Source organism: Lithobates pipiens, unplaced genomic scaffold (genome assembly GCF_037356315.1).
Source record: "Lithobates pipiens isolate NorthernLeopardFrog02 unplaced genomic scaffold, aLitPip1_a1.2 Scaffold_1, whole genome shotgun sequence".
Lineage (NCBI taxonomy): Eukaryota > Metazoa > Chordata > Amphibia > Anura > Ranidae > Lithobates > Lithobates pipiens.
This window is the reverse complement of record NW_027507685.1, coordinates 43997635-44023649: the sequence shown is the minus strand read 5'-3', so window position 1 is coordinate 44023649 and position 26015 is coordinate 43997635. Positions and strand designations below refer to the sequence as shown.

Sequence of the window (26015 nt, the reverse complement as noted above, 5' to 3'; positions counted from 1 at the left end):
CTTTACGTTATTTCCGGTGTTAGTTCACCTTTACGTTATTTCCGGTGTTAGTTCACCTTTACGTTATTTCCGGTGTTAGCTCACCTTTGCGTTATTTCCGGTTTTAGTTCACTTTTACATTACTTTCGTTAGAGGTGAATGAACAATTTATTACAATACATTCAGAAAACAAAACTTTTTCTCAAAAGCTACACAGCTAACTACACAACAAACAAACAAACAAACAAACAAACAAAGCCACCATTGACAGAGCCTAGAAGAATGATCTGACTGTCAGGCATAGAGGTGTTCCAGTATCACATACAACAAGCTGTCAGTCTCCTCAGGTAAGGACATATCCTGCAGCATCTGTGACAAGTTGTGACAAGATCCTAGGAAGGAGAGGCAATGATGATTGTGTAGGTGTTGCTATAGATGACCCTGCATTGCCTGTCCCTGCAGTACATATACATCCCCCTCCCCTCCGGAGTCATGTGCTTCTATAGGCAGACTGTGGTAGGGGGGGGGGGGGGGGGTTGTATTGCTCGGTCACTCCAGCATCCCTCCTCAGTCCTCTATATATAATGTGGAGTCCCTGTGATGGCTGGAGATCGGGGGGTGAGGCTGGCAGTGCGGTGCCCGGAGATCAGGGGGTGAAGAGCGATGATGTACAATGAGAGCGGAGTGTGGAATGTCAGCCTAGGGGAGAGTAGGACCCCCCCCGCGGGGCTGACAAGGAGCGCTCACAGTGTGGTGGCGGTGTTCCTGGGCTGTATCCTGGTACAAGGATCTCTCTATAACTCTCTGGTGCTCATCATCTTCATCAAGTTTGAAGCGCTCCGGACCCCGATCAATATGATCCTCCTGAATATCAGTGTCAGCGATCTGCTGGTGTGTGTGTTCGGCACTCCGCTCAGCTTCGCCTCCAATGTGTCCGGACAGTGGCTCATAGGACCGCGGGGCTGTACGTGGTACGGATTCTGCAACTCTCTCTTCGGTAAGTCCAACGGGCCGGTAGGTGACAGTCACATCGAGCCGGGGCTTCAATCATCTATTGTCCTAACCTTTGCTTTCTATCCTCGGGTCATTATTCAACTTAAAGACCAAGCGTTTTGTTTACCAATTTTCCTTTTACTAGAAAATGATTTGTAACCTCCAAACATTATACATTATTTATTTTATTTAATTTTTTTTAGCAGAGACCCTAGAGAATAAAAATGGTGATCATCGCAATTTTTTATGCCCCACTGTGTTTGTGCAGCAGTTTGCAAACACTTTTTTTTTTTTTGGAAAAATACATTATAACATTTTTTTTATTTTCACACCAATAGAGCTTTCTTTTGGTGGTATTTAATCACCACTGGGTTTATTTTATTTTTTTGCTAAACAAATAAATCCAGAAAATTAAAAAAAAATGATTTTCCAGGACAGACCAAATGAATCCTGAATAGTCAAACCAGTGTTAGTTCACCGTTACATTTGTGGTGTTAGTTCACCTTTACATCTTACATTACAAAAAAAAAATCCAGAAAATGAAAATAAAAAATGTAATTTTTCATAGTTTGTTATAACATTTTGCAAACAGGTAATTTTTCTCCATCACTGACATGCGTTGATGAGGCTGCACTGATGAGCCCGATAGGCTGCACTGATAGATGACACTGATAGGCTGCACTGATAGGCTGCACTGATACGGTGGCACTGGTGAGCACTGATAGATGGCACTGATGAGGCTGCACCCATAGGTGGCACTGATGGACACCGTTAGGCGGCAATAATAAATGACGCTGATGATGAGGCACTGATTGGCAGCACCGATGGGCACTGATTGGTGGCACTGGTGGGCTCTGATTAGCAGTACTGATGGGTACTGATAGGTGGCACTGGTGGGCACTGATTAACAGCTCTGGTGGGCACTGATTAAAGAGGAAGTAAAGGGAAAAAAATAAAAAACACACCCTGCAAGGCCAAGGCATAATGAGCTAGTATGCATAGTATACTAGCTCATTATGAATAACTTACCTGAGAACGAAGCCCCCAAAGCGGCCCTCCGTCTTCCTCTTCACCACTGCCATGGATCCCGGAGCGACTTCCAGGTCTCGCGGCTCCGGCGCTGTGATTCGCCGGAGCCGCGATGACGTTACACGCATGTGCACGGGAGCCGACACTCGCGTCATATCGCCGCGATCTGCGGCCTGCCCAGTGCGCCTGCACGCCGCTGTCTTCAGCGCATGCGCCGTAGACAGCGGTGGCTGTCTTCGGGTAAATATCTCCTAAACCGTATAGGTTTAGGAGATATTTCTTGGACCTACATGTAGCCTTAATCTAGACTTACCTGTAGGTCAAAGTGGTTTGTAAGGGTTTACAACGACTGAACAGCAATGTGGAGATCGATGTCCCTTTAACAGCATCTGGTAACAGCTTTTTTCTTTCCTCAGGCTGTCAGCGCGTGGGGAAAAAAAGCCGATAACCGGCTTCTGTTTATTTCCCCGATCAGTTGTCATTGGCTGACAGCTGATCACGTAGTAAAGGGCCACTGTGATTAGCCCTTTACCCAGATCTGTGATCAGCTGAGTCCTTAGAACTCAGCGATTACTGAGCTCGCTGCCCAAGCTGTAGCCGTCTTTCGGCTGGAAGGAGTTAATGAATAAAAAAAAAAAAAAAACCCAGAATATTTACCCCAATTTTTAAGTAAAACATGAAAGATGATGTTATGCTGAGTAAATAGATACCCAACATGTCACCATTTAAAATTGTACACACTCGTAGAATGGCAACAAACTATGGTAATAAAGGGGTTGTAAACCCTCAAGGTTTTTCACCTTAATGCATTCTATGGAAAACCTTCTGTAGTGCAGCAGCCCCCCAGAGCCCCCATTTTACTTTCCTAAACCCAATCATTCCAGCAATGGGGACGAGCACAGCTACTCCAGCCGCTGTCTCAGGTCCTCATTGTATAGATCTATAGTAGCAGAAGCCATTGGCTCATTGGCTCCCATTGCTGTCAATCAAATCCAGTGACACTGGGGGAGGGGACGACTCCTGCTGTCTGTGTCAATAGACGCAGCTGCAGGACTCAGGAGCATGCCCACATGAGTGCCCCCATGGAAAGTGCCAATCTGTCACTGAGGGACCCCAGAAGAGGAGGATTGGGCTGCTCTGTGCAAAACCCTTGCACAGAGGAGGAACGTAAAACATGTTTGTTATTTTTGAAAAAAAAATAATCTTTACAACCCCTTTAAAGTGATTTTAAATGATCACTTTGTAAAACAACCTATTCAGTTTAAAATAGAAATGAAAAGCAAAACATTTTTGTTTAGATATAGAATACATTATAAATACCTTTTTTCCCCTTTTTATATAAGTAATCACATTCTATGTTCTCATCTGCATAAGAGCTGGGGAGGAGAAGCAGCAGCACTCTGCGTTTCCCAGTGAATGTCTGTGCAGTGGAGGCGTGTCAGGACAAGTCTGATCATTGGAAGAGAGCACACGGAGTTCCCAGCATAGTTAGAGTACTGGTTATGGTGTGCTCTCCTGCTTAGTGTGGTCAGTTTTTAATAGCAAAGCAGAGGGACTGGCAGGAACACCAGAGGTTTCACATAACGAAAGCAATGCTAAAAGAACAGGGTATTATCTCATACAAGCACATGGTACAGCAGGCACATATCAGAAATATGAAGTGTTGGGGTAACAAACACTTTTAAAATCCCCATAGGCAATGATTTAAACACCTTTAGGGTTTACCTGTTTAGGGTTACAGAGGAAGTCTAATTCTAGAATTTTTGCTCTCGCTCTAACGTTCACAGCGTTTTCTCACATGTGTGGATAGGGGCGCATTCATTTAAATTTTTTTCTTCTTTATTTAACTTTTTATTTTTTTACTGTCCCTTCAATTATTATTTATTTTGATCAGTTTTATTCCTATTACAAAGAATGTAAACATTCCTTGTAAGGCTGGGTTCACACCGATGCGGGGGGGAGATCCGGATGTGATTCGCACAGCAAATCACATCCGATCTCCGTAGCGCTGCGAGTTCAGCCATACAGATAGTATGGCTGAACTCGCAGTGGTCCCGCAGCAAACTCGCACGGGACCCTTTTTTGGGTCCGCAACGGAATCGGATCGCATGGGGGTTCACACCATGCGATCCGATTCCTGTGCGAGTCGGCAGATCGCACTGCGATATGCCGACGGATCTGGGGGTGTCATTAACATAACATTGACACCCCCAGCCGTCCGCATAGGGCAGTGTGAACTGCCGGCGGGAGGTATGCGATGCGGGAAAACGCCGCGGATTCGCGGCGTTCCCGCATCGCAGCGGTGTGAACCTAGCCTAATAGGGAATGCAGGTGACCCGACCGACCTGGGGGGGGGGGTTCGGATGACCCGACTGGGGGGGGTGTCTGTGGGTGCAACGTTTTTACGCCCCCAAAAAATATACCACCAGCCACCACCGATGACATGTCCTTTTTATGGAAAGATCTGGGGTCAGAAAGAGCCAAAATCTCTTCTTTACCTTTGAAAGTAAAAGATTACATATATTTTTTGATCTTTTGCTATTAAAAAACCCCAAACGACTTGTTTACTTTCAGCCTGAACCAGCAGTGACATTATGACATCGCTCCGGTCCACCAAGGCCATAGAGGTAATCAAATCAGATCTCCTCTTTGATTGCCTGTGTGGCCAGCCGGGGGCACTGCCCAATCCTTTCTCAGGTGAACCAGTGGAAACGGTAAGTTCGAGAAACACCGGCGAGCGATGGGAGGGGGAGAAGTCCTCTCCCGTTGTTTCGGAAAGCTCACGAGCCACTCGGGAATGCTTTCAAGAGAAAACCAGACTGTAAAACTACAGTACCCAGGGTTATGGATGACATCTTCAGCCATAATCCCAATAAACCACTTGCAAACTGCAATGTATATATACGTATTACAGTTGGCAAGTGGCTAATATATATGTCAATCATGTGCATGTGGGAGCTAATTAGAAAAGTAAGGTTATCTCAGTTGTTGCCATACCATCGTTATAGGATTCATGTATACCTTAAAGTGGATGTAATTCCAATTCATGAAATTTGAGCTGGGAACATATATCTGCAGTGTTTTCTTATCAATCTTCAAAGCACTATGTCCTGTAGCTGTCTCCCACTCCGTTCTGTTATCAGCGTGATAACTTCTGACAAGTAGTGATGGCCGAACGGTTCGCCCGGCGGTCGTTTCGCGGCGAATTTCCGACTTTCGCCGTCCGCGGGTTCGAACGCCTTTTTCCGTCGTTCGCCCCGGCGGACTTACGTGTTTAATGTATACAAGAACTTTAACCTTTCGTGACACGTTTATCATGTGTTACAGGACAACCAATTGAGACATGACAGCTCATGGACACTTGGACATTCCCCCTAACCTATAAATACACCCGATCCGGTGGCCATTTTACATTCTTTCTTCTGTCACTGTAGGGAAAGGATCCTGTGTGGAGTAGGGACAGAGAAAACGCTAGCTATTTGGTACACAAAAGTTCTTTTCAGGACTGGTATAGGTGTTAGGTCAGCAGCCTGAGTTTCTTTTGTCAGTTTAGATAAAGGGACAGAGCGCTGTATGCTGCTATTTTAGGGACAGCTCAGCCAGATTAGTCTTTCTTCATCATCATCATCATCATCATCATTAGCTGTTACTATCAGGTCCACAAAAGAGCTGTTCCAGCTAATCGTTCCAGCCTACTCTTTTTTGCCAATTTGTATAGGGACAGGCAGGAAGCAGTGTGTCAGGCAGTGAGGATAATTTTAAAGACTTGCTGTTACTATTAGTTCCACAAAGGTTCTTTTCAGGACTGGTATCAGTGGTACGGTAATAGGCTTGTACACGTATAATATTCTTTCTTCCAAATATAGAAAGAATATTATACTTGACTGCTGCCCTTCTGCTGCAGTCTGCTAATCATTCACAACTCACTTGTTCCACAAAGCTCTTTATCAGGACTGGTAACTTGGTCTGTCTAGGGTGCTACGGTACATAGGCTTGGGTGCGGTACAGTCTGCTGTTCTGTAAGGACCGCTATCGGTCCACAATACATAGGGTTGCCGTGCACTACTGCTGACCGCTGCCCTATACTGCAGCAGTCCTTCATTGGTATAGGGACTGACGTACAGTCTGCTAATCACTAACACACAACCTGCTTGGTCCACAAAAGTTCTTATAAGGACTGGTAACTTGGTATAGGGTGCTACGGTACATAGGCCTGAGTGCGTTACAGTCTGCTGTTCTGTAAGGACCGCTATCGGTCCACAATACATAGGGTTGCCGTGCACTACTGCTGACCGCTGCCCTATACTGCAGCAGTCCTTCAGCGGTATAGGGACTGACGCACAGTCTGCTAAACACTAACACACAACCTGCTTGGTCCACAAAAGTTTTTATAAGGACTGGTAACTTGGTATAGGGTGCTACGGTACATAGGCCTGAGTGCAGTACAGTCTGCTGTTCTGTAAGGACCGCTATCGGTCCACAATACATAGGGTTGCCGTGCACTACTGCTGACCGCTGCCCTATACTGCAGCAGTCCTTCATTGGTATAGGGACTGACGTACAGTCTGCTAATCACTAACACACAACCTGCTTGGTCCACAAAAGTTCTTATAAGGACTGGTAACTTGGTATAGGGTGCTACGGTACATAGGCCTGAGTGCGTTACAGTCTGCTGTTCTGTAAGGACCGCTATCGGTCCACAATACATAGGGTTGACGTGCACCACTGCTGACCGCTGCCCTATACTGCAGCAGTCCTTCATTGGTATAGGGACTGACGTACAGTCTGCTAATCACTAACACACAACCTGCTTGGTCCACAAAAGTTCTTATAAGGACTGGTAACTTGGTATAGGGTGCTACGGTACATAGGCCTGAGTGCGTTACAGTCTGCTGTTCTGTAAGGACCGCTATCGGTCCACAATACATAGGGTTGCCGTGCACTACTGCTGACCGCTGCCCTATACTGCAGCAGTCCTTCAGCGGTATAGGGACTGACGCACAGTCTGCTAAACACTAACACACAACCTGCTTGGTCCACAAAAGTTCTTATAAGGACTGGTAACTTGGTATAGGGTGCTACGGTACATAGGCCTGAGTGCAGTACAGTCTGCTGTTCTGTAAGGACCGCTATCGGTCCACAATACATAGGGTTGCCGTGCACTACTGCTGACCGCTGCCCTATACTGCAGCAGTCCTTCATTGGTATAGGGACTGACGTACAGTCTGCTAATCACTAACACACAACCTGCTTGTTCCACAAAAGTTCTTATAAGGACTGGTAACTTGGTATAGGGTGCTACGGTACATAGGCTTGAGTGCGGTACAGTCTGCTGTTCTGTAAGGACCGCTATCGGTCCACAATAGATAGGGTTGACGTGCACCACTGCTGACCGCTGCCCTATACTGCAGCAGTCCTTCAGCGGTATAGGGACTGACGTACAGTCTGCTAAACACTAATACACAACCTGCTTGGTCCACAAAAGTTCTTATAAGGACTGGTAACTTGGTATAGGGTGCTACGGTACATAGGCTTGAGTGCGGTACAGTCTGCTGTTCTGTAAGGACCGCTATCGGTCCACAATAGATAGGGTTGACGTGCACCACTGCTGACCGCTGCCCTATACTGCAGCAGTCCTTCAGCGGTATAGGGACTGACGTACAGTCTGCTAAACACTAATACACAACCTGCTTGGTCCACAAAAGTTCTTATAAGGACTGGTAACTTGGTATAGGGTGCTACGGTACATAGGCTTGAGTGCGGTACAGTCTGCTGTTCTGTAAGGACCGCTATAGGTCCACAATAGATAGGGTTGACGTGCACCACTGCTGACCGCTCACCTATACTGCAGCAGTCCTTCAGCGGTATAGGGACTAAGAGTTTTGTCACAGGGTCATTTAAAAAATGACATGCAGAGGAAGAGGCAGGCCCTTCCGCAGGGGTGGTAGGGGTAGGGCAGGAGCAACAGGCTTGAGCCAAAGTGGGAAGTTGCAGAAGGTGCGTTCAATTACTTTAAAGGATGCACCAGACTTGGTTGAGTGGCTCGCTCAGCCTTACTCTTCTGCACCCTCCTCATCCTCTCGATCTGCACCCTCTTCTTCACTCTCTGCTATGTGCACCCCCAAAGACACTACCACCAACAACACGACCACCACCACCACCACCACATACCTTCCGCTTGAGTCACTGGAATTATTTTCCGATCCATATCAAGAGGACATTTCTGATGCGCAGCCACTCTTGGTATTGGATCAGGAAGAGGAGGTAGCAACAAGCGCTACTCAGCAGTCTGACGCCAGTACCCAGATCAGCCCAAGGAGGAGGTTGGTCCCCGGTGTTGCTGCCTACTCTACTTATAGCGGTGGGGAAGGTGACGTTGATGATGACGTGTCTAGTGATGTCACGTGGGTGCCCACAAGAGAGGAAGAGGAGGGGAGTTCAGAGGGAGATATGGACCAGCAGATAGGGAGGAGAAGCAGCAATGACTTACATTGCACAGCAGGGACAAAGCAGACTGCAAATGTATCAGGAGCGAGTCATCGACCATGTACGGTCACATCTGGCGCTCCCAGGACACCGGCACATGGCTCCGCAGTGTGGGCTTTTTTTAACGTGTCCGCTGCTGACAATAGCGTTGCCATCTGCAATCTTTGCAGTCAACGCGTTAGTCGCGGTAAGCCCAATACTCACCTAGGGACGACCGCCTTAAGAAGGCACATGAGCAGCCATCACCGAGCCCAGTGGGAGCAACGGAACACACAAAGCCACACTGCAGGCTCTCACCGTCCAGCCTCGTCTTCTACTTCTCCTTCTCCTCTCTCCTCACAATTGTCCTCCACTCCACCTTCCATCACGCCAAGCTCACATTTTTCTGCAAAAAGGCAGGCTTCCGTGGGCCTAATGTTTGAGCGTAAAAAAATGATGACGCCGGATAACCCTCTTGCCCAACGGTTGGCGGCTGGCTTGTCAGAACTCATAGCCCGCCAACTACTGCCATATAAACTGGTGGACTCGGAGGCCTTTCGCAAATTTGTGGCCATTGGAACACCACAATGGAAGGTCCCAGGAAGGAAGTATTTCTCAGAGAAGGGCATCCCAGAGCTATATGGCCATGTTCAGCGGCAAGTGAATGTATCTCTGGCACACAGTGTCGGTGCCAAGATACATCTGACCACAGACACGTGGTCTAGCAAACACGGGCAGGGAAGGTATATCAGTTTTACTGCCCACTGGGTGAACCTTCTGACGGCCGTCAAGCATGTAACCCGTGGCACCCGTGTAGATTTGGTTTTACCGCCACGGATTGCATGCAGGCCTGACTCTTCTTCTCCTCCTCCTACTCCATCCTCCTCCCTCTCCTCCTCAGCTGCCTCCTCCTTTTCCGCTGCTAGCGTCTCTTCCACTGCACCGCCCAAGCTCCCCAGAACCTATTCCACATGCCAGGTGAGACGTTGCCATGCCGTGCTGCGTCTGTTGTGCCTGGAAGCAAAGAGCCACACTGGCCCGGCACTCCTTTCAGCTTTGCGTTCACAGGCAGATGAGTGGCTAACACCGCTCAATTTGACAGTTGGTAAAGTGGTGTGTGACAACGGTGCCAATCTGCTTAGCGCATTGAAACAGGGCAAAATCACGCACGTGCCGTGCATGGCACACGTCTTAAACTTGGTCGTGCAGCGATTCCTTGTCAAATACCCTGGGGTCCAGGACATCTTGCGGCAGGCAAGGAAAATCTCGGCCCATTTCAGAAGATCTTACACGGCCATGGCTCGCCTTGCTGACATTCAGCGGCGACACCATCTGCCGGTCAGACGTCTTATTTGCGATTGCCCGACGCGATGGAACTCAACCTTCTATATGCTTGATAGGCTGCTCCAGCAGAAACGTGCAGTTAACGTCTACCTGTATGAACTCTGCGAAAGAAACGGTTCTGGGGAGCTGGGTTTTTTTTCACCGCGCCAGTGGCTGCTCATGCGCGACACATGCAGACTTCTGCGGCCATTTGAGGAGATCACCAAACTGGTCAGTCGCAGCCATGGCGCCATCAGTGACATGGTACCTTATGCCTTCTTTCTGGAGCGTGCATTGCGTCGTGTCATTGATCAGGCTGTGGAGGAGCAGGAGCGGGAAGATGAGGAAGTCGCAATGCTGGATGAATTCCCAGGGGGGGCTACTCTATCTGAGACAAGTCAACAACAGGAGTCTGATGAGGAGTCAGAGGAGGATGGTGCCGGGGCGGATGAGCAGGAGCAAGAAGAGCATGCTTTAAACCTTTCTGGGATCCCTGTTGTGCGAGGATGGGGAGAGGAGAATGAAGAGGACGACATTATCCTGGATGATGAGCAGGAGCCAGGCCACCACACCGCTTCCACTTTAGTGCAAATGGGGGCCTTCATGCTCCAGTGTTTTAATAGGGACCCCCGTATAAAAAGCATGAGGGTCAAGGACCAGTACTGGGTGGCAACGTACTTAGACCCCCGGTACAAACACAAAATGGCGGAAATGTTACCGCCGTCGCAGAGGGCTGTCAGAATGCAGCACTTCCAGGCCTTGCTTCGAGAAATGCTGCATTCTGCTTTTGCGTGCGCTGGCAGAGGAGCAATTCCCACTCCCAGAGAAGGATTTGCGGGTACCAATCCAACAGCGCCTGCAAGAAGAGGCCGGTTTGAAGATGTGTTGGTGACTTCGGATATGAGGTCATTCTTTCAGCCGACCCATCGACAGGTGTCATCCGGATCCAGCATCAGGGAACGCCTAGACCGTCAGGTGTCCGACTACATTGGGTTAACGGCCGATGTGGACGCTCTGAGGAGTGATGAACCCCTAGACTACTGGGTGGGCAGGCTTGACCTCTGGCCAGAGCTTGCCCAATTTGCAATCGAACTGTTGGCTTGCCCCTCATCCAGTGTCCTGTCCGAAAGGACGTTCAGCGCAGCAGGGGGGATTGTGACCGATAAGCGTACTCGCCTAGCTCACCACAGTGTTAACTACCTCACATTTCTAAAAATGAATGAGGCATGGATCTCGGAGGAATTCAACACATGTGATCAGTAGACCATGTATATGTCTATAAACAATTTTTGGAATCAAGCACACAGACCTTCTTAATTCATTTGGCTCACTTCCCTGACCCAAAAAAGCACACCGTACTATATGCCCCTACCCTCCTCTTTGAAGAGGTTGAGCGGTGTCATATTTCTACTGGGGCTGCTTATTATGAGGGGTTCCCACCATCCCTGTGCTGTGCTGACTTCCTCCTGGGTGTTCTTATTATGAGGGGCTCCCACCATCCCTGTGCTGTGCTGACTTCCTCCTGGGGGTTCTTATTATGAGGGGATCACACCATCCCTGTGCTGTGCTGACTTCCTCCTGGGGCTGCTTACGGTGCTGCTGTCAGCGCTGTATGTCACGGAGCTGCTGTCAGCGCTGTATGTCACGGAGCTGCTGTCAGCGCTGTATGTCACGGAGCTGCTGTCAGCGCTGTATGTCACGGAGCTGCTGTCAGCGCTGTATGTCACGGAGCTGCTGTCAGCGCTGTATGTCACGGAGCTGCTGTCAGCGCTGTATGTCACGGAGCTGCTGTCAGCGCTGTATGTCACGGAGCTGCTGTCAGCGCTGTATGTCACGGAGCTGCTGTCAGCGCTGTATGTCACGGAGCTGCTGTCAGCGCTGTATGTCACGGAGCTGCTGTCAGCGCTGTATGTCACGGTGCTGCTGTCAGCGCTGTATGTCACGGAGCTGCTGTCAGCGCTGTATGTCACGGAGCTGCTGTCAGTGCTGTATGTCACGGAGCTGCTGTCAGCGCTGTATGTCACGGAGCTGCTGTCAGCGCTGTATGTCACGGAGCTGCTGTCAGCGCTGTATGTCACGGTGCTGCTGTCAGCGCTGTATGTCACGGAGCTGCTGTCAGCGCTGTATGTCACGGAGCTGCTGTCAGCGCTGTATGTCACGGAGCTGCTGTCAGCGCTGTATGTCACGGAGCTGCTGTCAGCGCTGTATGTCACGGAGCTGCTGTCAGCGCTGTATGTCACGGTGCTGATGTCAGCGCTGTATGTCACGGAGCTGCTGTCAGCGCTGTATGTCACGGAGCTGCTGTCAGCGCTGTATGTCACGGAGCTGCTGTCAGCGCTGTATGTCACGGAGCTGCTGTCAGCGCTGTATGTCACGGAGCTGCTGTCAGCGCTGTATGTCACGGAGCTGCTGTCAGCGCTGTATGTCACGGAGCTGCTGTCAGCGCTGTATGTCACGGTGCTGCTGTCAGCGCTGTATGTCACGGAGCTGCTGTCAGCGCTGTATGTCACGGAGCTGCTGTCAGCGCTGTATGTCACGGAGCTGCTGTCAGCGCTGTATGTCACGGAGCTGCTGTCAGCGCTGTATGTCACGGAGCTGCTGTCAGCGCTGTATGTCACGGAGCTGCTGTCAGCGCTGTATGTCACGGAGCTGCTGTCAGCGCTGTATGTCACGGTGCTGCTGTCAGCGCTGTATGTCACGGAGCTGCTGTCAGCGCTGTATGTCACGGAGCTGCTGTCAGTGCTGTATGTCACGGAGCTGCTGTCAGCGCTGTATGTCACGGAGCTGCTGTCAGCGCTGTATGTCACGGAGCTGCTGTCAGCGCTGTATGTCACGGTGCTGCTGTCAGCGCTGTATGTCACGGAGCTGCTGTCAGCGCTGTATGTCACGGAGCTGCTGTCAGCGCTGTATGTCACGGAGCTGCTGTCAGCGCTGTATGTCACGGAGCTGCTGTCAGCGCTGTATGTCACGGAGCTGCTGTCAGCGCTGTATGTCACGGTGCTGCTGTCAGCGCTGTATGTCACGGAGCTGCTGTCAGCGCTGTATGTCACGGAGCTGCTGTCAGTGCTGTATGTCACGGAGCTGCTGTCAGCGCTGTATGTCACGGAGCTGCTGTCAGCGCTGTATGTCACGGAGCTGCTGTCAGCGCTGTATGTCACGGTGCTGCTGTCAGCGCTGTATGTCACGGAGCTGCTGTCAGCGCTGTATGTCACGGAGCTGCTGTCAGCGCTGTATGTCACGGAGCTGCTGTCAGCGCTGTATGTCACGGAGCTGCTGTCAGCGCTGTATGTCACGGAGCTGCTGTCAGCGCTGTATGTCACGGTGCTGATGTCAGTGCTCTGTATTACGGTGCTGCTGTCAGTGCTCTGTATCTCCTGCACCCTCTTGTTTGCCTACCCTGGTCCCTGACCTTCCCTCTCCTCCATTGCCTTCATTAGCTCCATAGTCCTGAATTGTCAGAACAATTTCCCAAATAAAAAAAAAATGCTTGTAGTTATCGATCCCAAATTCACCTCATACATGTATTATGCTATTGTCCAGGTGGTGGGACTACGTGCTACCCCCTAATAATTACCCCGTGGCCGCAAATTCGACCTAAAGGTTTGCGAAATTCGCCTCCCATTGAAGTCAATGGAGCCCGCGGCGAACGGTCGTTTTCGCGAACGTTTGTGTCCGTTCGCGTTTCGCGTTCGCGAAACGTCCCGTCGGAAGTTCGTCCATCACTACTGACAAGTTCTTCTACAACTGAGATAAAAGCAGCCTGGGTTTTATGTTGGGGAGGATGCTATAAATACAGTAGATTAGCAGAGTGCTGAACTATTCAACAAGTAGAGCTGAAAGTCTCTACCTATGAAGGAGAGGGGGTGTGTGCCTTTCCTCCAATCAGCTGTCTTGGCTGTATGCCCAGGCTTTACTGCAGTGCTAATCAGGAAGAGAAAATCTCTGAACACTATCTGAACTTTCTAAAGAATATATAAAGCTGATAGACAGCAGATATACATATAAAACTTATGTAGGGAAATTTGTTTCATCTCTGTGTATCATCTGAGGCTGTTCACTTCACTGGGTATATGTGAGTCAGATGCAGGCACAGTTCAGTTTTTTTGACAGGGCCAGCTGTCAAAAAACAATAGCGGTAGTGGGAGAATTGTCCATCCATGCTTTGTATAGTGGATGGAGATATCGGTTAGATACTTTCTGTTCAGTCTGAAGGTTTATTGGCCAAAATGAAAATGGAGTTGTTCATACAAAGTCTATCTGACTGCAAATCTATTTCTTTACTCAAATAATAGTTTATTGCAGGGGTCTCCAAACTTTCTAAACAAAGGGCCAGTTTTCTGTCCTTTAGACTTTAGGGAGGGGGCGGTCTGTGGCCAGAAGGGTTGGAAGATCAATAGGTGAGGCTTGGTGGTCAGCAGGCGTAAAAAAAATTACAACCCGTCTGTAGTCAGTAGGAGGAGGAAGAGTGCACCATCGTTGGTGTCAGTGGAAGGAATAGTGCCCCATTGTGATCTCAATGGGAGAAATAGTGCCCCTTCATTGGTATCAGTGGAAGGAATAGCCAATCTTTTTACTGGCAGCCTGTAAATGCCAGTGACAGAAAAAGGCTGGCAGTAAAAAAATATGTCTGATGCTCGTAGCCGGGAGAGACCATCTGAGTACCCGCTTTCATTTGCTGTGGATGAACGGGCAAACTAACCAACTGGGAGCCATTATTGCAATACAGCACTCTTAAGGACATCATCCCTGGTTACCACACTCAGGAGGACTCATCATTAGAAATATCTGAGTGGCATTTCTTACCCATTTAGAGGTAAGCACATAGAGAGCACTGAGTGGAGCACACGAAGAGTACACAGTGGATGGCACCTAAAGAGTTTGCTTGGCACATTGTTGCACACCAGCACTCTTTGCACTAATTTGCACGTTTACTGTTTATGGATGGACTTTTATGGGTATCACTTCTTAATATAAATAGAACTGTATTGGTACACCTACACACTTAAAGGTGTACAAAAAGGATCATTTGATACTCAGAACTTTATGATTATCTTGCACCATTTTGCACTATTTAGTGTTCATTCAGTTATTTTTTAATGTTTAGCACCTGATGATGATTTGCACGATTTTGTACTATATTAATTGTTTGTTTTAATTATTTGCACAGCAGCAGCTATTTTATTCACTTTATGAATTTATGGTAATGTGTTGTGCATTTTTTGAAAATAATTTATTTGCGTAGTTTGCACAGTAGCAATTTGCACAGCAGCTAAATAATCGCATGCACAGCAAATAATTTATTTGCGTAGTTTGCACAGTAGCACTTTGCACAGCAGCTAAATAATTACATGCACAGCCAATAATTTATTTGCGTAGTTTGCACAGTAGCACTTTGCACAGCAGCTAAATCTTATGCACAGCGAATAATTTATTTATGTAGCTTGCACAGTAGCAGTTTTGCACAGCAGCTAAATAATTGCATGCACAGCAGCAATTTGCATTAGGATTCACAAATAGTATTATCATTATTGATTTATTGCACTTTATCTATGAAGTAGAATACATATCAAACAAGGATTTTCTATCTTTGTAGTAATATTTGGTATATAGTTTGCACTGATCACCTTTTTTATTTATTGTTGTTCAAGTGCATGGTATACACTTTAGGTCTAGCAGCAATCTAACCGACATACCACATTCAGATATTTTTCACTATGATAGCGCGAGGGAACCCCATTTTTCTATACCTGCTACAGTGTTTTTGGGCGGTCCAGGTGGGGAGGGGGTCTGGCGGAGGCGGTGTGTTGTCATGATGTCATGGTGCAAGGGAGTCGAGCAAAGTGGCTGGAGCCTCCTATGCGGGTCTGCGGGATGGGAGCAAGGCAAGACAGGCGTGGGACTGTAAAGAGACCACATAGTGTGGCGAGAGCCTGTGACTGTGACTCAAGAGGAAACGTGTCATGTCGGTGAGGTGTCATCATCTGTGCTACAGCACACTGCTGTTAGTGTCACTGTGAGGGTCAATGTCATGTGTTTGTGCCTGCCCATTCTAATTTCTTGCCCTCCTGAATCCTGTCTCTGAGCAACTTACTGAGGCCCGGTTCACATCGCTGCGGGGGGAGATCCAGATGTGATTCGCACAGCAAATCACATCCGATCTCCGTAGCGATGCGAGTTCAGCCATACAGATAGTATGGCTGAATTCGCAGCGCTCCCGCAGCAAACTCGCACGGGACCCTTTTTTGGGTCCGCAACAGAATCGGATCGCATGGGGGTTCACACCATGCGATCCGATTCCTGTGCGAGTCGGCAGATCGCACTGCGATATGCCGACGGATCTGGGGGTGTCATTAACATAACATTGACACTCCCAGCCGTCCGCATAGGGCAGTGTGAACTGCCGGCGGGAGGTGTGCGATGCGGGTAAACGCCGCGGATTCGCGGCGTTCCCGCATCGCTATAGTGTGAACCCGGCCTGAGGGAGATTTACTAAAACTAGTACACTCAGAATCTGGTGCAGGTGTGTATCGTAGCCAATCAGCTCCTAACATCAGCTTGTCCAATTAAGCTTTGATAATAAAACCTGGAAGCTTATTGGTTTCTATGCAGAGCTGCACCAGATTTTTTCATGCTCCAGTTTTAGTAAATAACCCCCACTACATCTAAAATAAAATAAGAAATATGTTTTTTGCTTTAATATCTATCTTAAATCACATTGCTAATTGCATATTGTACTTGTTTTTTAGCCTAGATACTGAAATTTGTACCTAAAACTGTTATTTTTTTAACTGCCATTAGCCAGTAGAAATGTGTCTGTGCCAGTAAACTTTGGGTGTTGTGTCAGTAAATTTCAGTCTGTTAGGTTGCAGCAGTGAATAGTGCACCATCATTAATGTCTGTGGAAGGAAAAGTGCCCCAAGGAGCGGATGAAAGCCAGCAAAGGACCACATATGGGTGCAGAGTGGAGACCACTGGTTTATTGATTTTTAAAAAAAGAACAGTACAGTACAGTACAGAGTAAAGTATTCAATTGGGCCTTAAAATCAGCACAAAAGGCCAGTTGGATGAGCAGGTGTGATTGAACCTGCCAAGCAGTGCTCCTCTAACCACCAATTTACACATTGTATGACTATTCGTGTTTACACTCTGGAGTAGGGATTGGGAGCCATGCTGAAGATGCCTCCAGTTTTTGCAAAAGACAAAGCTTATCAACATGTCTGATCAGATCATCCCTGGCAATCATTGGCTGTCAGTGTCTGCTGGTGCCCCATAAACATCAGGTTGTTGCCAAGATTGAGAGAAGATTTTACAGATTGGGTGATTGTTCTGTACTGTATAAAGACCCGTAGACACTACCAGTTTTTTTTGCTCAACCCAGCAGGTTGAATGGAAAAAAAAAAAAAAAACTGACAGCTCAGGTTGGAGCTGATGATGTACTAACAATCCAATGTTAGTACAGTGTCCTCTGCTGTTCTATTGTGTCCTGACAGGGGAACACCCCCCTACCAAAAACACTCAAGTACGTGCTCTCTGCTGTGCACATGGGCCGAATGTCGGCTGGTTTCTATTGTACCAGCCGATACTGCCGACATTAGATGTATACTAGGCTTAAGGCTCTGGTACTCAACCCAAAGCATGAGTACCTTAGGTACTTATTGTGCGGCCCTCCTCTTCAAGGTGGTTGCCAGCAGTCAGTGTTTTCTTTGCCTAAGTGCTTACTCAGACTATGATCTTCTGACATGAAGGAATATTAACTGTTAAACATGAACTCCTGGATAAGCAAATGTTGTCAACTACAATAGCCATGTATATTTCTACTTGAATCTTAGTGTGCTTTCTGTAGTTCTTCCAAATCTGTGCAGAAATCCAGTGTAAAAGTCTACCTCTATGTACAAGCTTCCTGTCAAACTGCTGCAATGCGCCATTCACAGTGATCCAAGTATAAGTTGCAGTGCTGCTCTAAGCCGAGACAAAGATCTCCCCACCGATTGCAGTGAAGGGATCAGGCGCCTACGCACTATTCAGGGATGTAGAAGCATCAACGGAGAAAGGAAGGAACACCGTTCAATGACCCAAGAATATGTAAATGAGTGTAGCCTCAGCCAGTGCCACTCCCCCTTGACGTGTTTCACCTTGCACTCCTCTAATCAGGCCCCGGTGTGCAGGGTGAAACATGTCAGAGGGGCGTGGCTGGAACGGCACTGACTGAGGCCACACTCATTCACATGTTCATGGACTGAATCGGTAAGCAGTGTTCCTTCCTTTCTCTGTTGATGCAATTTTCAGAGCAATTTTGTAGTGTGACTTTACGTATTCAGTGGGGCCAGATCACCCTGTAAATCACAAGTAGTGCAGGAACCTTTTCCTTCATCACAACGTTCTGAGTTGCGTTGATTAGAATGAAAAAAACTGAAATTTTCCTTGTCAATGAGATTCTGTGCAATTCAAATCAGAAGTTGCACTAGTGTGAACCGAGGCTTATGAATTTTTTTCTTCTTTTACAATGTAATTTTCTATGCCTGTAGACAAACATTGAGCTTCCAGTCAGATCTGTCTGAAAAACTGATTGTCAAAAAAGACCCTTAGGCCGGGTTCACACTATGTGTGGCTGCGGGGCGTGCAGTGCGTTCCGGTTCACCGCTTCAGGTCCGACTACGGTCCAGATTTTTCGGACCTGAAACAGAGCTAAAGACGCACAGGGCCCTTCTGCAGTGCGCTCCGCAGCCTCCCCAGAGACATTGGAACCGCCACACTCTCCTGTCATGCGAATTGGATGTGGAGAAAGCCGCATCCAATTAGCATAAGTGTGTACCCGGCCTTAGACCATTTTCATAACTTCCCATTGTGTTTCATGTACATTTTGGTATTTATTGTACAGTTTTACTATATGTTTTTTTTTTTTTTTTTTTCAAAGCGCCAGTGAATGAGGCGTTTCTTCTTTTCTTAAGCATTTTGATCTTTCCACATATATACCGTCTTCCCTGTTATTATCACTTCATAAAATATGTTAGTCCTTTTTCTTGCTCTCCCACTCAGTCCTCCCTTCTCTAGTTCACATTCAAACATCTTTTATTCTTCACAAAAATTAAAAAAAAAATGGTTAGATTATTATATTGTATTTCTTCTGCTGCTACACATATGAACATATTTAACAACAAAGCAACATTTAAAATAGAAAATGAACAAGTCATTTGCAGTCATGTTCTTGCAATACCTTATTTTATGTGTAATAATGTGCGTTAAGAAAAGACATTGCAGGGGAACTAGTTATTTAGTTGTGTTTTATACCTATATGACTTTATCAGTGTAAAGCAGACCTTGACCTTGTTCTAGGTTAGTGTAATGAGGCAGCCCTAAAGTCAACTTCCATCCTTCCCGTCTACACTTCATCAACTTTGCTGGCTGAAACAGTAGTGCTGAAATACCTCCAAAAGGCACCACCCTGGTAGAAAAAAGCCACATAAAGCAGATTGCACTCCAAATTATTACCCTCCTACTGCTGTTTATGTGCAACACCATTTTAAAAAATCCATCTTGTGCACAGATCTCAGCTAGGTTTATGGGACAGGCATGGGATCCCCGCAGTGTGTGCAGAGATGCCGCTGGTCTCTGCCAGATCCCAAATATCTGGCAAAGTGCAATATCCCATTTGTGTATGCATAGAATCTCACAGCGTGAGCCCTTGGTAAAACTGCCCCGTGGGAATGTGTGACGTAGCAATCCCAGGTGGCAGAGAGGGTATATACATAATTATTGCCTAGGCAGGAAAACAGGAAGCACTGTTTTTGTAATGGGTGAAGGTCTGCTTTAAAATTGCTGAAATGCTAAAATCATAACCTTATTCCCCAAAAATAATCCATGCAAATTCACTACTTAATAAACAATTGAATGAAAAATAGATTTAGGGCCATTAAGCCCCATACACACTATCAGTTTTTCTGCTGAGTTTTTCCTTCAGACTTATCAAAACCATATAATATGAGGTCAAACCTTAGGAGTTTCAATTTGTATGTAATCAGGCAGGCCCTTGTACTACATGGTTTTGGTAAACCTGAAGGAAAAACTGATAGTGTGTATGGGGCTTCAGTCTTTTTCTGACTCCTTGTAGCATCCTCTGTGCATTCCCAAACCTCCTCCATTCCTCCCCAGTTCAATTTGTTTGGAACAAACAGTGCATATTAGTTGTGGTAATGTACAATGCTCAATGTACACCAGGGACGTGCGGTGAGGTCAGTGGCTGGTGATGCACTGGCTAGTATCAGAGTCAGATACAAACAGATTACATACGCCACGAACATTAGAGCGAGAGCAATAATTCTAGCACTAGACCTCCTCTGTAAGCCCTTGTACACACGGTCGGACATTCCAACGGATTTTGTCCAAAACTGTTGCATACACACGGTCGGACAAAGTTGACGGAAAATCCGATCGTTCAGAACGTGATGACGTTATTTCGTTACGACGGGACTACGTTCAGGCTAGTAGCCAATAGCTTTGGTGTAGGAATTTGATCTGAGCACGCGTGGCACTTTGTCCGATGGGAATGCTCTACACATGATCGGACAAGGTCCGATCGGATCATGTTTTTTACCGACAAGTTGGAAAACTTGGTCCGTCGGATACTCGTCGGAAACAGTCCGATGGAGACCACACACAGTCGGATTATCCAACAAAACGTTCCGATCGGACACATTCCGTCGGAATCTCCGACCGTGTGTACAAGGGCTTACTCTAAACATGTAATATGTAAAAAAAAATAAAAATAAAAGTAAAGCATCACCTATGGAGATTTTTAAATACTGAAGGTTGGTGCCATTCTACTAGTGTGCACAATTTTAAAGCGTGACATGTTAGGTATCTATTTACTTGGTGTAACATCATCTTTCACATTATACAAAAAAAAAAAAAAAAAAAAAAAAAGCAGGTTATCTTTAGTGCTTTTTTTTTATATTCACGAAACAGAAAAAAAAAAAAAACGCGTTTGTAAAATTGCTACGCCATAAAAAACATAAAAAGTTGCAACGACCACCATTTTATTCCCTAGGGTGTCTGCTAAAACAATATATTCATGTTAGGGGGTTCTGAGTAATTTTCTAGCAAAAAAATGATGGCTATTACATGTAGGGGAGAAGTGTAAGAATTGGCCTGGGTGGCAAGGAGTTAATTAAAAATAAGTACCATAATATACAAATAATTATTATATATTGTTTTTAAGGTAATTTATTTTCAAAAACTGTAGTCAAGCAGGTGGCTTAACAGACAAATTACTGAAGTTATCAGTTTAAACCAGTAATTTCACAGTAAATAAATAATAAATTATCTTATAACATATAGCATAAGAATATATGATTTAGCTTGATTATAACAGTACCTTTTCAACAGCAGCACATTCTCATTCTCCCTCCTAACTGTGTAAGAAAAACATTGGATTGTGGGTAAATCTTTTACCCATAAACAACCCATGTTTTTTCCCTGTAGTTTAGAGGGCTGGGCTGGAAGGGAGCATCTGTCTTTTAGACACATACCCCTTCTATCACACTGCAGTTAGAGGCGTGCCTCCACTGCAGCATTTTATTGGACAACTGGGGCTAATGGTACTTTATCATTGGTTCAAGGCTCCAAGCTGTCCATTGAGCTCAGTGCCTCTGACAAGAAGTGAGGAGAGGCACTGTGAGCTCATCCTCTCAGTCTGCTGCAAACAGAGTGTACCAGCTTGTATTTAAACTGGCTGCTCTGTATTTAGCTTCTGACAAGCTGCGTAAAGAGCCCTATATCTATGAGTGGTGAAGTCACATGCGGTCGGGGCCTCCGACAGATGTCATCTGATGGCCACACCCCCATTGTTATCTAAGACATGCTTGAAATCGGTGCAAACAGATCAGTGGAATGCAGCATCGGAGGAGGGTCATTTGCAGGAGCGGTGGCAGAGGAAGAAGAACACTGGACAAAGAAGACAGGAGAAAGAAGAAATGGGAAAAGGAGAAGCCCAGAGGAAGAAGATTCGGAAGAAGATGGAGGAAGACCAGAGCAAGAAGCAGGGAAGAAGAAGATATTTTTTAATAAAAGACTTGTCAAAAACAGTCTACTGTATTTTTTCACACTACACTACTTTTTTTTTGATGAATGGGTAGCGGTACAATATACCCCATATTCATTCACATGGGGGGAGGCCGGGATCTGGGGGTTCCCTTGTTAAAGGGGCCTTCCAGATTCTGATAAGCCCCTTGCCTGCAGATCCATGCAACCACCAGCTAGGGTTGTCGGGAAGAGGCCCTTGTCCCCATCAACATGGGGGCAAGGTGCTTTGGGGTGGGGGGGCAGAGCCCCTGCCCCAAAAGACCCACTCCCCATGTTGGGGGGAATGTCGCCTGGTACGGTTAAGGAGGAGGGAAGCTCTCGCTCGTCCCTTCCATTTCCTGACCTGCCGGGCTGCATGCTCGAATAAGGTTCTGGTATGGATTTTGGGGGGACCCCACTCTGTTTTCTTTCACTATTTTTTTTTGCCGGCAATTCTTTTTTCTTTACATTCAGCAGGTGTCCCCGACCATTTCCAAAAATGCAGTGATGTGAATGTGTTCCATGGGATGTTAACCACTTAAGGACTAGCCTAGTTTTGAGATTTTGGTGTTTACGAGTTTAAAACTTTTTTTTTTTTGCTAGAAAAATACATAGAACCCCCAAACATTATATATTGTTTTTTTTTTCTAACACCCTAGAGAATAAGTCACTGCAATACTTTTTTTCACACTGTATTTGCTCAGCGATCTTACAAGTTCACTTTTTTTAATAAAAAAAAATAAGACAACAGTAAAGTTAGCCCAATTTATTTTTTTCATATCGCGAAAGATAATCTTACATCGGGTAAATTGATACCCAACATGTCATGCTTCAAAATTGCACCTGCTCGTGGAATGGCGACAAACTTTTACCCTTAAAAATCTCTATAGGCAACGTTTAATAAATTCTACAGGTTGCAGGTTTTGAGTTACAGAAGGGGTCTAGGGCTAGACTTATTGCTCTCGCTCTAATGATTGCGGCGATACCTCACATGTGTGGTTTGACCACCGTTTTCATATGCGGGCGCTACTTTATTTTACTTAATTTTATTTCTTTTTTCACAGTTTAAAAAAAAAAAAAAATTGGGTCACTTTTATGAAAGGATTTAAGGAATATAAACATCCCTTGTAATAGAAAAAAGCATGACATGTCCTCTTAAATATGAGATCTGGGGTCAAAAAGTCCTCAGATCTCATATTTGGACTAAAATGCAATTAATAAAAAAAAATAAAAAAAAAATTTTGTCATTTGAAAAAATGACACTGAAAAAAATGTCTCTTTAAGACGTATGGGCGGAAGGGACGTTATGACGTCGCTTCTGCCCTGCTATGGTATGAAGACGGGTGGGGGCCATCTTCCCCTCACTTGTCTCCATACCCAGCCATTAAAGGACCCGATCGCCTCCGCTGCGGCCAACGGCTCCAGTAAGCGGCGGAATCCGCCACGGAGACCACCATTATTGTAAACGTGACCGGCTCCTGAAGAGATGGATACCTCGGTTGTGGCAGCAGCTGCTGCCGTTACAGGGATATCCATCTTCAAAGTGCCAACGTATATGTACAGGAGGCGGTCGGCAAGTGAAATTCCCTGCGTTTCTGCAAAATGCATCAAAAAACGCATTAGTGGAAATCGAGCCTTAAACAGAAAGTTGCTCAGGTGTGAACAGGGCCTTATGCTTAATCAGGTGTTACGCTGTAAGAATATATGTCATGGGGTTTATGACTTGAAAATTTCCAAGGGCCTAGGTTCAATTTTGTCCTCTGCTGTCATATATTTGAAAAATGTTTAAAAACTATGAAGAGATTTAACCCTTTAATTTCAGAACTACAAAACCTGTCCATAACCAGACATGAAAGCCCATTTAGATGCCTTGTCATTTAGCAGATTTACGCTTCATTGCCCCAGAGCACTCACTGCTTGTCAGCTTAGGGAGGGAATGTGCTGGCGCAATTCCTGATGGAAAACCCATTACATGGGCTTATTTAAGCAGACACTGGGTTGGCTTCCCTTTCCCTGAAGAAATCAAGCAATCCAAATATTAATGAATGTGAAAAGCACCTTGAATCAATGACCAATCTCTGTTTGCCTAAGCAAACCAAGCTGGGATCTGGGTACCTTCTAGTGGTTAATAGAAACATAACATATTCAGTAGAACTGACTGCAAACCACATCTACACATACACATTTTTAAAGCTAGATATAAAAAATTTGAGGGGGGGGGGGGGGGGGAGGGGCATGCTGACAAACGCATGAGTTATATGTAATGGTATGTATGCCATGCCATGCAAACTGATACTTCCTTCATACCACTTTCATAGCTGCTGAGAATTGCCCTTAGTGGCTGTCCAATGATGCTGCAGCTGCTAGTGTGAAGACTGGTGCTGCTCAACCTTCTGCCCTCTCTACCATTCAGAAACCTCATACTACTATTTTCCCAGGATGCATCGTGTTCTGTTACTGGGTGATGGAGATCCTGACATTCATCTGCTCCTCCTCTATTCCCAGAACTTATTATGGGAGAATAGTAGTACAAGGTCTTTAAATGGCAGAGAGGGCAGCAGGGAGCAGACAAGCAGTGCAACTTTTCACACTAGCATTGGCTGCTGTTAACCTATACAGCATTGGAAGATAGCCACTCACAGCAATATCCAGTGGCATAAAAAGTTATTTGCATAACAAAGTAGCAGCCTTCAAGAGATGACATATGCACTATTGCACAAAAAAACAACTTCAGCTTTAACATTATTACACGTCTTGGTTGTTACAAACATTCTAAAAACTAGAATAGAATGCAGAGAACCTGAACCCATAGCAACCTATCAGACTTAAATTTATCAAATTAGGATCAGTTAAAGATCATTACTGAGTGTTGATTGGTAGATATAAATTACTGCATGTAATTGCTTTACTTATCAGACATGCCCCAATATACACAGCACATCAATAGATTGACTTAACTTTAATGGTGCTTCATTATAGTCCTCCCTTTGGTCAGTTTGTCAGTGAGCACTTCAGACTAGTTATTTTCTGAGCAAAGGAATTTGATTGCCACCTCAGTAACCCCAAACGTAAGAGATAAATCATGTAATAGACGCTGTCAGAAATGGACTGTAGCTTTCAACTTAATGCAGTTACTGTATAAAGTCCACTCTAATTACAGACAGGCCTTGTGGAATCCTTTGTTAAGGGCCAAGCACCCTAATTGTCAATGTTCTTAACAGCTATCCCTTTATCAGAATGAGCCTACACTGAGAGGCTTAGTGTAGTTTGGAGGTGATGTACCGCATTATAAATGTTGTCATTCAACTGCCTATATTTGACACATTAATCATCATTACTTGAAAGGGAGATTTTTTTTTTCTGTAATAAAGTTACATGTGCCTTCATTTTTCTTGTCATATTGGTTTATTGAATTTTAACAATTAGTATACATAAGTACATATGGTGGCAGCAAAAGAAAAGATCACATATATGGTAATAATTTTGAGTTGTAGTTCCAAAATAAACTAAAAGTAGCATAGATCTAACTGCTCAAAAGATTGCATCATACATTGTATAAGAGAGGAAAAAACCAACTTAGACCAGGTTAATATAAGATGACCTCAGATAAAAAAAAATTAAAATAAAAGAAAGAAGAAGGTCTTAGTTATTATCAAGAGTATAGTTTAAAAAAAAAATAAAAATAATATATATATATATATATATATATATATATATATATATATATATATATATAATCTTATACTCCATATTGGAACTACCGTATATACTCGAGTATAAGCCGAGATTTTCAGCCTCTTTTTTGAGGCTGAAAGTGCCCCCCTCGGCTTATACTCGAGTCATCGCTGTCTGCCCGCTCGATCAGCGTGTCGAGCAGACAGACAGCGGCCATTCTATAATTCAAAAGCCGCGCCTCTGGCTCCGCCTTCGCCTGTGATAGGCGGAACACTGAATTTCCCAGCAGCCTGTGTTCCGCCTATCACGGACATCGTATCATCCTCGTACTACGGACGAGGATGATACGATGTCCGTGATAGGCGGAACACAGGCTGCTGGGAAATTCAGTGTTCCGCCTATCACAGGCGAAGGCGGAGGCGCGGCTTTTGAATTTTACAATGGCCGCCGAGGCGCCGACGAAGAGGGCACGGGACGGAGGCAAGGCAAGGCAC

At 45.8% G+C, this 26015-nt stretch overlaps 1 protein-coding gene across 1 annotated transcript in view; it reads left to right on the top strand.

Annotated features, from left to right (window-relative positions):
* The first annotated feature begins 513 nt into the window (after positions 1 to 513).
* Positions 514 to 26015, top strand: part of LOC143993019 (pinopsin-like) — a 91088-nt gene continuing 65586 nt past the window's right edge. The window contains exon 1 of the mRNA XM_077490422.1: positions 514 to 976. Coding sequence (XP_077346548.1) covers positions 643 to 976 — 334 coding nt within the window. The 5' untranslated portion in view covers positions 514 to 642. The remainder of the gene's footprint in view (positions 977 to 26015) is intronic.